Consider the following 13822-nt stretch of genomic DNA (forward strand, 5'->3'; position numbering starts at 1 on the left):
GAGCGAAAGCTCGCAATCTGTTTGTCTGGTGAGCGAAAGCTCACAATCTGTCTGGTGAGCGAAAGCTCGCAATCTGTCTGGTGATCGAAAGCTCACAATCTGAATCCGGTGAGGGAATACTCACAATCTGAATCCGGTGACGGAATACTCACATTGAATCCGGTGAGGGAATACTCACATTGAATCCGGTGAGGGAATACTCATAATTTGAAATTTGAATCCGGTGAGGGAATACTCACATTGAATCCGGTGAGGGAATACTCACATTGAATCCGGTGAGGGAATACTCACATTGAATCCGGTGAGGGAATACTCACATTGAATCCGGTGAGGGAATACTCACAATTCGAAGTCTGAAATCTGAAGAAGTTGAATTTGAAGCTATTAGTTAATTTAGTTTATTTTCGGGTTGATTTGTAACAAGCTCAAAGCTTAGTACGCTTTAGCTTGAGGGGTAGTATTAGAAATAAAATATTTAGTTAGAGTAGTTTGATTTTCGTTTTTTGTTTGACAAACTCTCGATGATTATCTGATAATGCATCGTGAGTTTGAGGGGAAGTGTTAGATAATAATATTATTAGGGCTTTAAGTATTGGGCTTTATATATTAGTAGTTTAGTAGTCCATTAGGAATCATTATAAATTATTTTGTAATCCTTATTTTGTTAAGTAATGCTATTATAATATTATTGAAACCCTAGCCGTCACTTTGTGTTTCTCTCTGAACTTTAACAATATATATTTTTTTTTTCTTTTCTTTTTCATGTTATAATTACGAAGATTTTTACCATCGTTGAATAATATAATATTCGTTGGAAAATTTGTAAGACACACCCAAAAAACATAAATATAAAAATAGAAAATCATTAAAATAATATAATTTGATGTGACCATTTATTTTTTTGGTTTGTGTGTGTCTATGTATTGTGCCCAAACACTTGTGCCTAAGCAAGTGTGGCTCTTGTCAACTAATCTAATAGTTAGAAATTTAACTTTAAAGGTGAATAAGTGTCCGGAGTTTGAACTCCAACTCATGCATATATTATACAATATATCTGTCAACTGAGCTAAACTCATGATTGCATACTTTATTGCATGAAGTGAAGTATATATCATCATTATGCATTTTAAAATATGAATTTCTTTAAAAAAATATAAACAAGTAAATGAGAAGACGGAGAAATTAAAGCATGAAATTGAAGGCTATAAATAAATGCAATGAAGCCAACTAAGAAAATTGACTGTAGGCCAAAAATAGAGATTAAATCATATAACCCCCCCCCCCCCCCCCCCCCCCCCCCCCCGCCGGATATAAAATTAGTGATTAACGAGGGCCAAATAATTAAGATAATGTCAATGGACTTGCCAATTTTTATATATTTTTATTTTATTTTATAAAAGTTGCGAATTTTTTATATATTTGATGATGAATAAGCATTGTCGATGTGCTGACAATGTATCTATTCACCATCGGCCGTGTTTTCAATTCTTTCAACAAGAATCTGATAAGTGCGTATGGTGTGCTCTTATAATCGACAAAATGTATCTATTCACCATCGGCCGTGTTTTCAATTCTTTCAACAAGAATATGATATGTGCGTATGTGTGCTCTTATCATCGACAATGTATCTATTCACTATCAGTCGTGTTTTCAATTCTTTCAACAAGAATCTGATACATGCGTATGGTGTGCTCTTATCATTGTCAACACATCGTGCGTCGCACTACTAATGTACAGTGTACACTCCCTTCAAATACAGTGTTTCCACGTTAAATACACACTCAATGACCAACACTATAAAAGAAATTACTAGTAATGGTTTAGATGTAGTTTTAATTACCAGTAAACTAATAGAACTATTGATATGATGTATGGAGCATTGCTTTGAGAAAGAATCTGCAAACTACTGACATGTTCCATCCAGTCACATAAACCTTCCTATTGATAAATCAATTTCTAAAACATTCTTAAGAGAGATACAGAGGAATTTTAGGGAGTGTAGACCAAAATCTAAGGTGCGAGAATCTCTGTTTTATTAAAAACTTCAGCAAATTAGTTTTAGTGGATTAAAATCTTGGTGAAGGAAAAAAGAGTGTAATGACAGGACATGAATTCAAACATAAACAACCAAATCAACAATGCCACATTTATAGAGGTAAACCTAACATATTGCGATTGCAATTAATTATTCTAAATAGAGTTAGGCAAACTATTCCATCAAGTGAAGCTATTATAGAAGACAAACCAATGTTGGATATTTTATCTGCGCAACAATTCCCCTCTTAAACAATGTGAGTGACTTTAAAATGCATTTGAGAAAGAAGATGTAGACAATATTGGATATGAAGAGTCAATGAAATAATGTGACATTATTGCTTTAAAGGCCAAGTAACAAGTTGTGAATCAGACACAACTCTTATAAAAAACAACTTCAATGAAATAGCAATTTCTTCATTCTATCTAGAGATGATACCACTTTATATACAGATGGTATCACTTTATCTAAAAGTTTGTCTATAATATCTTCTAAAGTATTGTTTTCATGTTCTTGAAATGAATGTAAAACTATCCACCCCCTTGTTAATCCACTATATATGTTTGAGTACCTTGTTGGGTCAGGACACATGAATTGAACATGATCTTCCAAGTTATCACTTCCTTGTTTGTGCACAAAAACTCCCCATTCACTTACTACTGGCTCTTCTTGCGGGAATGAGATTGCATATGAAATTTGCACTTGATTCCATTCATGCTTAAGAAGTAATGCATCAATGCTTAACCACTCCTCGTCATTGTATAAGAGTCGTAGATCACAAACTAAAACATGATCCGGTCTAATATGGAACCTGTAATGGTCTTTGCAAGGGACATATTGACCGTTGATAACCAAATGAAGTTCAACATATGAGCTTTCAACCCCTTGGAACACCAATGATAAAACAACATTAATTGGAAACTTCCCACGGACCCATAAACACGGAAACTCTTCTTTGCATCTATAATCAAACCATTTTGGAACATTGGTTTTAGGCATCACAATTTCTAATCCATGCCTCTCTTTTTTCACCTGTCAAGTTGCAAAAACCAATAGTACATGACATTATGTATTAGTTACATTTTCCAATGTTACCCTTTTTATTTGCATGCCAATACTCAATACTACATAAAGAAACTTGTTTTTTGGGGCCAACGAGCATCAAATGCCTTTGTAGACGGAAAATCATCTCAACGGTCATGCTATACTACAATTACACCTCCTTTACTATGTCAATTAGTCATTTTTATCTAATTTTTACTACAGCAATGACATTTTAGCAAAATAACTATTGAAAATGAGTTTAATAAATAAATGAAGTTTTGGATTCTCGTTTTAAAAATCGGTATTTGTCCTCTATTTAATTTTTTTTCTTTTTACTTTTGAATTTTGGTCTTCTCACGTCTAGGTCATTTTTTTTATGATTAGGTCACACTAAACCTTCGTGTCAACAAAAATATGTCTAATAAATGCTTCTATGCCATAGATTAATATGTCACATCAATGAAAGATCAATATTCTAAAAATAATTAAATTGAGAAATCAAAACTTATTTTTTTTGAAAATAGAGAAGAAAGTGCAATTAAGCCTAAATAAAATTTGAAAGACTAAAAAGGCATATATTCATAAGATAAAGGCATCAAATAATTTAGGACAAGCTATGAAATGGTTATGTACCTGATCCCATAGCATGTTTGATGTCTCCGAAGAAAAGTTGTAGCACCCTCTTGCATCTATTTTTTGAATAGTACGTGGCAACTCTGAAATGTGTGCAAGACTCATACAATCATCGACATTTAGAATTCTCAAGTTGGTGCATTGGGGAATTTTTTGAAGCTTATTGCACCAAGCTGGGAGAGAGACCAAATCGGAACTATCTGATACAATCAATTCTTCTAATTTTGGAAAACATATGAGAATTAGATGAATATCTTCATCTGACAAATCATTACATGAAAAACTCACTGTTTTTGAAGTTAAATGTTCACTGGCTTCTGAAGTGCTATAAGGTAGAAATCTTCTGAAAGATTCACCAAGTTTAGAACATCCTCTAAAGTCAAAAGCAACAACATTAGGTAACCTGAATAAGCTACTTGGTAGATATTCAAGTTTCTTGCTATGTTGCATATCTATCGAAACAAGTCCAATAAGATTAGCAACAGAATTTGGCAGCTTCTTAATAGAGGTACCAATCATATGAATCTTCAATGGTTTATTCATTTCGTTCACTATATCTGGGAAGTGTTCAAGTTTTTCACACCAATAAAGTTCAATGACTTCTAGAGATGGTAAAAACATTCTTTGCGGAAAGTTTTTAAGTTTATAGCATCCCACAGCGCTTAAGTGGACAAGATGTTTGAGAAATCCAATGGATTCATGAACCGTAGTTAAGTTCACACAACGATCAAGTCGCAATTCTCTCAAATTTTCAACTTTGGACACATCGGGCATCGTTTTGATAGATTTATTATCTGAGAAATTCATGACAGTCAAACAGGAAAATTGCTGTCAAAAGAAAAAAAAAATTCAATCAAACAAGTTAATGTTATATGTAAAAAATGAAATGAAAAGAATAAATAAAAACAAGTTTTAATTTTACCTCAAATGGTTTTTTTATGGTAAGTTGACTACCACGCAAATTTAAGATGATGATATTCTTCGGATAAAATTTTGGTGGCAGAGTTTTTGAAGGGTATTTCTCCCAGTCAAGTATCCTTAAATGATTTGGAAGATGTTTAGGCTTTGATGAAAAAGTTGTACATCGAACAATGAGAATTCTAAGCTGGTGCATCTTCTCAAAAGCATTATGCCAATAAGGGTAACGATCTGCAGGAGGATCAAACATTATCCCTTGAATTGCATCATGCCCCTTTTATACAAATAAAAAAAAAAGAAGATAAAGTCAATTGCATATACGTTGTCATTTATATTTATATATATAAAACATATCATCATAATGTATAAATTGAAGTACAAACGCTTTGATTCTTACAGAATCGTTGGAGGATAACACATCAATGACATCTTGATGAAACCATAATCTACTACGTTTTGCAGGATTATCTGGTGCCTCTTGCCTAACAATCTCTCTACCCATATCTTGTATTACATCATGCATACTCAAGTATCCATTATCAACATTCAAGAGAGATTTATTAACAAGCTCTTCAATATTTGATGCCGCACCGAATTCTTCAAGTATTTCTTTAACATATTCTACGCTTTCCCCTTTGAAGAAGCAAGCTATATCTAGGAAAACACTTTGTGCATAAGGTTCCAACACATCATAGCTTACTTTAAGGACATCTTGAATCTCTTTACGGGGAATCCTCTCATAATATTTCAATGCATCCTCCCAAGCTTTTAAACTTTTTCTAGTACGCAAATTGGAGCCTATAACTTTTAAAGCCAAAGGAAGACCTTTCGCACAACGAACCGCGCGAGATGAAATATCTTCATATTCTGTTTTAGGATAGCTTTTACCAAAGGCATGTCGACAAAACAACTGAAGAGAAAGTTGATCATTAAGTCCAATCATTTCGTAAGTTTTAACTTCTATTTGATGAGTACCAATGAGCAGACTTTTGTCCCTTGTAGTTATAATGATCCTACTACCTGGACCAAACCAATCACTTCCTCCCGCCAAGTTTTCTAATTGTTCCATCTCATCAACATCATCAAGAACCAAAAGAACCTTTTTCTTTCCAAGCTTGAGTTTTATTTCATAGATTCCTTTACTTGTACTTCCCAACTTGGAATCTGGCTGCTCAAACATCTCTGATAAAAGTGTTTGCTGTAAATCTTCTGAGCTACTGATTTTGTTTGATTTCTCTCTAACATTGGCAAGAAAACATGCAGCTTGAAATTGGTGCGCAATCTTGTTATACAATGCTTTGGCGAGACTTGTTTTCCCAATTCCACCAAGTCCATATATCCCCAACATGCATACAATATCGTCATTTGACTTCAAGTCTAGAAGTGACTTCGCATCTTCTATGTGTTGATCAAGTCCAACTGGATACTCACCAACAAGTAAAGATTTAGGAGGTATTTTAGCATGGACCTTTTCGGCAATCTCTTTAACATGATTGATTTCGAACCTGTAATACAATACTGTAAATTCGTTAACAATATTTTTTAATAACATGACTTATTTCTTTCTAGAAACATAAATTCGTTAACTAATATATTATTGGTTAATAATATATTTTATTATCGAAAATCAGAAAATCGCTGCCATTATTTTTCAACAAAAGAAAATTGAATAAGCATTACTTCTAATTAGAAAGATGTAAGCATGAATTGAATTATTATTTTTAGAGTTAAACAAGTTTTTCGTCTCTAAAAATATATATATTTTTTTAGTTTTAATCCCTAAAAATAAAATTAAATGTTTTCTTCGTTCCAAACTTCTGTGTTTTAGTTTTGTTCCCTAACAGACATAATTTTGACATAGTTTTGAACATTATATGAATATATAGAAGTTTGACATGATGGACATAATATGAATACATATTGAAGATGAAAGGGCTATAACTTTGATAATAACATGAACAAAAATTAGTTATTAGGAAAGAAATAGAAAATTTTAGGACGACAGAGTTTTTATTTTTAGAGATTATAATCAAAATTCGCTACATTTTAAGGGATGAAAAGCTTATTTAACACTTATTTTTATAATTTTATTTTATAACTTCTTAATATTTTGCGAAGTTTCAATTCAGTTTGGCTTGCATATTTTTAAACTGGTTTATTCGATTTTGATGCTAAGTTGAAAAAAATGATTTTGTAAGTTTATCGAGTCTCATGAGAAGTAATGTATTCTCTCCGGTATCTGAGTATTTCATTTTAGAGACAGTAGCACATAGAATTGTTGTTAATTCGATTAAAATCACATACCAATGAAATACTTGATGTGTGGAGCAAATTAAATCAAGCAACCAAAATAAGAGGAATAGAGATAATAATAATCTAAACGAAAATAACCAAGCGAAGGAGAAAGAGAACAAGAGAAAAAGACACCATATTTGTTTACCCAGTTCGGTCCAAAGATGACCTACTCTGGGGGAGAGAGAGCAGTTCTCCGTTCAACTAATCAAATAGAGTACCTTTCCAAAGAGCTTCCAAAGGCGATTACAAGAATTAGCCTTCAATCCTAATTCTACCTTTTTACCGAATCTCTTCCCGTCTCGTGGCCAAGAGACTCAATTTGATAGTGTTTCTCAAGGTGAATACCTTTTGTCCAACCCTAGAATTATACCAAGAGACAACCCCTCTTGTTTCTCTCTAAAACCCTAGTCTTTGTGTTGGTGGCAAATCCTTATTTTCCTTTCACTCTCCTTATTTTTCTATGCATAAAACAACCTCTATTTATAGAAAAATATATGTCTGCTTTAAAAAGAAATAGAATTCAAGTCAGAAACAACAATACATATATGCTGCAACACGCGCTTGTGCCCCGAGCATGAAGCCTCGCGCCATGCACAGGCCTCAGAGCCAAACCAAGAAAAAACGTGCAGGCATTTGCCCCACACCCAGACCAGAGTTGGAATGTATATTCTGAATTTTGGAACATTGAGATTTCAAGGCATACGCAATCCGTTTCAAAGCTTTGAGAAAAAAATTGTACTAAATTATAAGTCACTTTACAATACAAATGAAATATTTAATGCTATTTTTTCTATTATACAACAACTATTTAGTATTCTATATTCTTTCAATTCTTCAAGTTACCTTTCTCATGCTATTAATTTTGGACAATTTTATAAACTAACTCATAATTTCTCTATTCTATACAGCCTTAGTTACATTTTTTAATCTGTGTAATTTGGAGCTGATGGAGAACTAGTAGTATCATTTAATTATGTGTCGTCCACTCTCATATACCGGAGATGATGTCAAATTAAACTACTTCAAAATTTATCAGCAATTCTAGCTTAATGGACATATGGTGTTCTATGAAGTAATGAGAGCAAAACATCTAAAGTTCTAAAGACAATAAATTGTAGTTACATTGGAGACAAGACAAAGATTATAAGTTACATACCCGGTGTGGATGTGGTGACCTTTCAAGTCTGCCACTTCAGACAATGCTGCTCTCCATGCTTTTATTTTTTCTGACTCTTTTCCAAACCTCGTCTCATGAGCAACCATGGCTTCTCCATAGCTCTTTCTTTGATGTCGTACATCCGATGGATCAACATGGAAAAATATTGGAAAAGCAATTTGTTTGTTGTTTCTTCTCGTACATTCCATGATCTTTGCGAGTTCATCAAGGCACCACCTAGAAGATGCATAATTCTCAGAAAAAACAATAACTGAGATATTAGATACTTCTATGGCTTTAAAAAGTGCAGGTGAAATGTCTTCCCCTAATTCCAGTTTTTTATCATCATAGAAAACATTGATTCCCCTCTTCTTAAATGCTTCAAGAAGATATCCAACAATATTGTGCCGTGTGTCTTCTCCTCTAAAACTGAGGAAAACATCATAGGTGAAATGATCCGACTGTTCTTCATAAATTGCCATATATAGAAATTTATAATGAACAGAACAACAGTACTTGTGAGGATGTTATAAAAGTATAGATAGAAGAAATGTTAACAGGAGGATATGTGTCTGTTTGCAATTATTATTGTTTTGGTTTGGTTAACGAAGCAAGCATGAAGTTTCTTTGGGAGGTCCTATATTGACTATTGGTGGCAAGGCAACTGCAAGTAGTTAAGAAACGAAGCAAGCATGAGGTTTCTTTGGCAGGTCCTATAGTTTGGGTAGCCAAGTTGCAGTGTTTCCGCAAGTTGCCATCAATTAACGAAGCAAGCATGAAGTTTCTTTGGCAGGTCCTATAATTGATGGCAACTTGGCGGAAACACTGCAACTTGGCTACCCACCTCATATAGTTGGGTGGGTGATGTTATCCATCTACCTGAGGTGTGAGGAAAATGCCATTTATTTTATAATATTATTAAAATCAGAAATGTTATACAACAACTTTGGGGGGTAATTTTGTCATTGCAATCTCTCATCCAAAAAAAAAAAAAAGCAGAACCTTTCTCTGAGTTGCAGAACCGCCTCTCTTCCATCTTCTCCGTTCTTTCTGCGCTGCTGTTTTTTCTGTGTCATCCTCGTTTTCACCGGAAAACCGGTTACACAAGATCCGGGACGAGGACAGTGGCCGGTGTTGAAGGATAACGATGAGGTGGTGTCCGGTGATGGAGGTGGTGACTGTTGGTGGACGTCCGGCGAGAGTGATGACGGACGTCCGGCGAGAAGGTGACTGTTGGTGCATCGGAGAGAGAGAGTAAAGCAAAGGTAAAAGAAAATGAAAAAATGACTTTAATATGAAATTATGCTTTCTTTTGATTTGATCCTTTTAAAAAAAAAAAAAATCATTCGTCCCAAAATATAAGCAAAAACATGTCAACAAAAATTGATAAATTTGGTTTAAAATTTAGTCTAGATACATCCAATTTTACATGTTACCAATTGTTAGTTGGTTAAGTGGTGATTGACGCTGAATTTGGTAAGGAGAACAACGTTTCGATCCTCGCAACTGCGATTGGGAGGGGTTAGAACCACTTGATGTCAAAACCGACCCGCAAACGAGATTAAACGGGTGTGAAAGCCAAAAAAAAAAAGAAATATTTGCTGACATGTCCAATTTATGAAGATTTGATGATGCTGACTTTAACTACTTCATTTTTATTTAATTTTTATGTTTCAAAAATACATTTTTGTTTTTAATAAATGTTTTATATTAAAAATAAATAAAAAGATAGAAAATTCGATGAAAATTTCAGGGTAGATTAATGAGTAAAATGACAAATACTCCTTGAAATTTTAAAATTCGTTAAATATCCCCTTGAAATTTGGAAATATGCAAATATCCCCCTGAAAAAAGAGGAAAAGATAGATGAGACAAGAATTTATAAAAAGTATGATGTTGGTGTTTGATGTTTCTTGTCTGCCTATTGAGGGGTCCGGTTAAGGTGCATAAGCCCAAGCTTATGCACCATGCATAATTGCTATGCGCGCCCCCCATATTGCTACGCGCGCCCCCATTTTCTAGCCCCCAATTTCTAGCGCGCCCCCCAATTGCTACGCCCCCCCATTTTCTAGCCCCCCAATTTCTAGCCCCCCAATTTCTAGCGCACCCCCCAGGTTTTTTTTTTTTTTTTAGATTTCTAGCGCACCCCTCAGATTTTTTTATCACGCTTTTAATTTTGATTGATTGAATTTTATTTTATTTTATTGATTAGGGATAAATTTCAGAGTATTATGTATGGTTAATTATTTTAGTAGTTAGTTTTAAACTAAAATCATGCCAAACCATCATCGCTGTAACCGCTGCAAGCTCTTCAATCTTCTTCGCTCTCGCTATCTTCGTTTTCCAATCGGAATCTTACAAATCGATTCTCTTGAATCGAACGAAAACGAGAACGAATTGCAATTTCTGAGATGAATCGGAATCGGAATCGGAGTTTTGCAATTTCTGAGATGAATTGGAATCAGAGTTCGTGAGAGAAGGTGTGAGTTCGTGAGAGAAGGTGAAGAAGATGAACAGTGATCGCGGATGAACAGTGATCACGTTTTCACTGTTTCACGTAAGAGAAGATGAACAGTGAATTTTCGTTACAATTATTCTGGAAACCATTGTGCTGGTTAAATGGTTTCAGAGAGTTAAAAAGTGAAACTATTTGTATTATAAAATGGTTTTATGTGTTTATTGAAATCAATATTGTGTTTTTATGGTTTTAAAAATCCTGGAAACCATTATGCTGATTAAATGGTTTCAGAGAGTTAAAAAGTGAAACCATTTGTATTATAAAATGGTTTTATGTGTTTATTGAAATCAATATTGTGTTTTTATGGTTTTAAAAATCCTGGAAACCATTATGCTGGTTAAATGGTTTCAGAGAGTTAAAAAGTGAAACCATTTGTATTATAAAATGGTTTTATGTGTTTATTGAAATCAATATTGTGTTTTTAATATTGAATTTATTGTATTATTGAAATAATATTCCTTCATTATTATTACTATTACTGAACCAAATTAACATATCAAGATTCTCTAACCAATAATCACTCAACAATTATAAAAAAAAAAAAAAATTAATCACTCTACTTTGTCTCCATTCAGCAAAAACACAAATATTTTATCACTAAAAAAAACCTCATCACAAAAAGAAAAACCAAGCTACCCAATTCGAGTCTAATTCATACGTTCTTCATTGCCGTTCAAATTCGATTCTGAGACAAAAAAAAAAGCCTAGAAATCTAAAAAAAAAAAAACCTGGGGGGGTGCGCTAGAAATTGGGGGGCTAGAAAATGGGGGGGGGGGCGCGCGTAGCAATTGGGCTTTCAGGCCTAGTAGGCTAAAAATAAAAACAAAACGTGTGCATCAGCAGAAAGGGGGTGGGGATAGCGAGCCTTTGGGGGGCTGGGGGGCGCACGCGAGAAATTTCTGGGGGGCGCGCGAGTAATTCTGGGCTTATGCACCATGCATAAACATCCCCTTATGCATATTAACTTTTGCCCCTATTGAGTGGTTAAAACCTTTTGATTCTGATTTTGAAAGCAATGATAATAATGATGAGGATGATTCTGGTGATGATAGTTTTGCTGTTTTGGTTCCTTGTTATTCACTTGGTTGCAAGGAGGTTGAAGACTCAAATAATGTGTTTTTGCAGGCTCAAAATAGACGGAGTAAACGATGTGATGACAGTCAATTATATGATGTTTTTAGTAGTAATTTAGGGTAGTTTTAATAGCAATTGAAGCCCAAAAGCAAGCAAATACCTGGAAAAGTGAAGTTATTTGACCAAGAAGCAAGAAAAGTGGAAAAAGCATTAAAAAAAAAAGGCAAAACTATAATAAACAGCTCACACCATCGTACCTACGATGAGATCCAGCGTGGCACGATGAGAGGCGGATTAAACTAAAGAAAATCTGCAACAAATCTTTCCATCGTACCACGATGAAGGCGGTTGAAGAAAACAGAAAATCTGGAGAAAATCTTCCATCGTACCATGATATGATCCATCATGGTGACGATGAGGCAAAATTACACGCCATCGTGGCTACGATGATACGATGGGTGTACAGAAAAAGCTCAAACTCAGCTGAAAAACTATAAATAGAGCTCTCCTCCTTCACAATTATTCATTCCAAAATATTGAGAACTATTCAATATTAAAAGAGAGATGAAGAACTCTAAGGAGGAGGCAAGGAGGGCTCAAGAACCCCGAGGCCAATAAGGTTCTTTTCTTTTACTGCTTTTGTAATTTATTTTTCCTAGGTTAGGTCGAGTAGATGAACTCCCTTATGAATGCTTGAGACATGTAACCCTGGTTCGATAAAGATTATGCTCAATTGTTATTTCGTTATTTTCTATATTTGTCTTTGTTTTAATTCTTCGTTCTTAATATTGATCACATTATAGAATGAACCTAGAGGAAATTAGCTGATCCCGTGATAACAGAACTAATAGCCCAAACTAAAAAGACATTTCATCTTACCATTATGAGACCATTAAATTCAGTATTTGACGGTATGGGGGCAGGATTAAGAATAACACGTGTTAAATTCTGCAATGATAGTAGGAAACCGAGCGAGCGTAGAGAACTTGTTAAATTCTCTATGTGATGTTCTGTTTTTCTCTGTGTCATCCTCGTTCTCAGCGGAAAACCGGTTATACAACAACGTCAACCGTCGTCAAACCATTTTCAACCTTTGTCGTCACCACATCGCTTCCGTCACTGTTTGAACGAGTGCCACGCCGGTGAAGATAACAGACGAGATCTGGGACGAGGATAGTGGCCGGTGATGGAGGTGGTGACTGTTGGTGGACGTCGGCGAGAGTGATGACGGACGTCAGGCGAGAAGGTGACTGTTGGTGCATCGGAGAGAGAGTAAAGGACAGGTAAAAAAAATGAAAAAATGACTTTAATATGAAATTATGCTTTGTTTTGATCCTTGTAAAAAAAATAATTAATTTTTGTCATGCAAAATCTTAAAACTTTTGAAATGGTCGCAAACATGTTAGCAATCGTTAGTTGGTTCAGTGATGATTGGCGCTGAATTTGGTAAGGAGGACCACGGTTCGATCCCCGCAACTGCGATTGGGAGGGGACTAGAACCATTTAATGTCATAACTGACTGTCGGACCAGATTAAACGGGTGGTGAAAGCCAAAAAGAAAAAAAAATTGCTGACATGTCCAATTTATGAAGATTTGACAGACTTTAACTACTTCATTTTTATTTAATTTTTATGTTTCAAAATACATTTTTATTTTTAATAAATGTTTTAAATTAAAAAATAAAATCGTTGAAAATTGAAGGGTAAATTAATGAGTGAAATGACAAATACTCCTGAAATTTTAAAATTCGTTAAATATCCCCTTGAAATTTGGAAATATGCAAATATCCCCCCGAAAAGAGAGGAAAAGATGGATGATACAAGAATTGATAAAAAGTATGATGTTGGCGATTAGTGTTTCTTGTCTGATTATGAATCTGATGACTCAAATTGGCTTATTGATAGGTTAAAACCTCTTGGTTCTGATTTTGAAAGCAATGATAATGATGATGAGGATGATTCCGGTGATGATAGTTTTGCTGTTTTGGTTCCTTGTTATTTATACTTGGTTGCAAGGAGGTTGAAGACTCAAATACTGTGCTTTTGCAGGCTCAAAATAGATGGAGTAAACGGAACAAGGGGCAATTTGATTGACGTTTTACAATTTCAGGGATATTTGCCTATTTGCCGATTTGATTCTAGTGATGAT

At 34.4% G+C, this 13822-nt stretch overlaps 2 protein-coding genes across 4 annotated transcripts in view; both read right to left on the bottom strand.

The window, feature by feature from the left end:
- LOC123882296 (TMV resistance protein N-like) overlaps window positions 1–13822 on the bottom strand; it is a 53092-nt gene that overhangs the window by 9177 nt on the left and 30093 nt on the right. The gene's annotated exons all lie outside the window — the stretch shown is intronic.
- On the bottom strand, window positions 1807–11167 carry LOC123882300 (TMV resistance protein N-like). Of its 3 annotated transcripts, XM_045931138.1 has the most exons (6): window positions 9084–9443; window positions 8082–8318; window positions 5028–6135; window positions 4635–4904; window positions 3713–4540; window positions 1807–3067 (listed from the first exon to the last, which is right to left on the bottom strand). In XM_045931138.1, the coding sequence occupies exons 1-6, from the start codon at window positions 9155–9157 to the stop codon at window positions 2432–2434; spliced, it is 3153 nt and encodes a 1050-aa protein (XP_045787094.1). In that variant the 5' UTR covers window positions 9158–9443; the 3' UTR covers window positions 1807–2431. The 3 variants fall into 3 exon arrangements, with proteins under 3 accessions (XP_045787094.1, XP_045787093.1, XP_045787095.1); XM_045931137.1 differs by having other exon boundaries at window positions 8082–11167; XM_045931139.1 differs by lacking the exon at window positions 9084–9443 and having other exon boundaries at window positions 5028–6148; window positions 8082–8212.

The sequence above is a fragment of the Trifolium pratense genome, linkage group LG4, assembly GCF_020283565.1.
Source record: "Trifolium pratense cultivar HEN17-A07 linkage group LG4, ARS_RC_1.1, whole genome shotgun sequence".
NCBI lineage: Eukaryota > Viridiplantae > Streptophyta > Magnoliopsida > Fabales > Fabaceae > Trifolium > Trifolium pratense.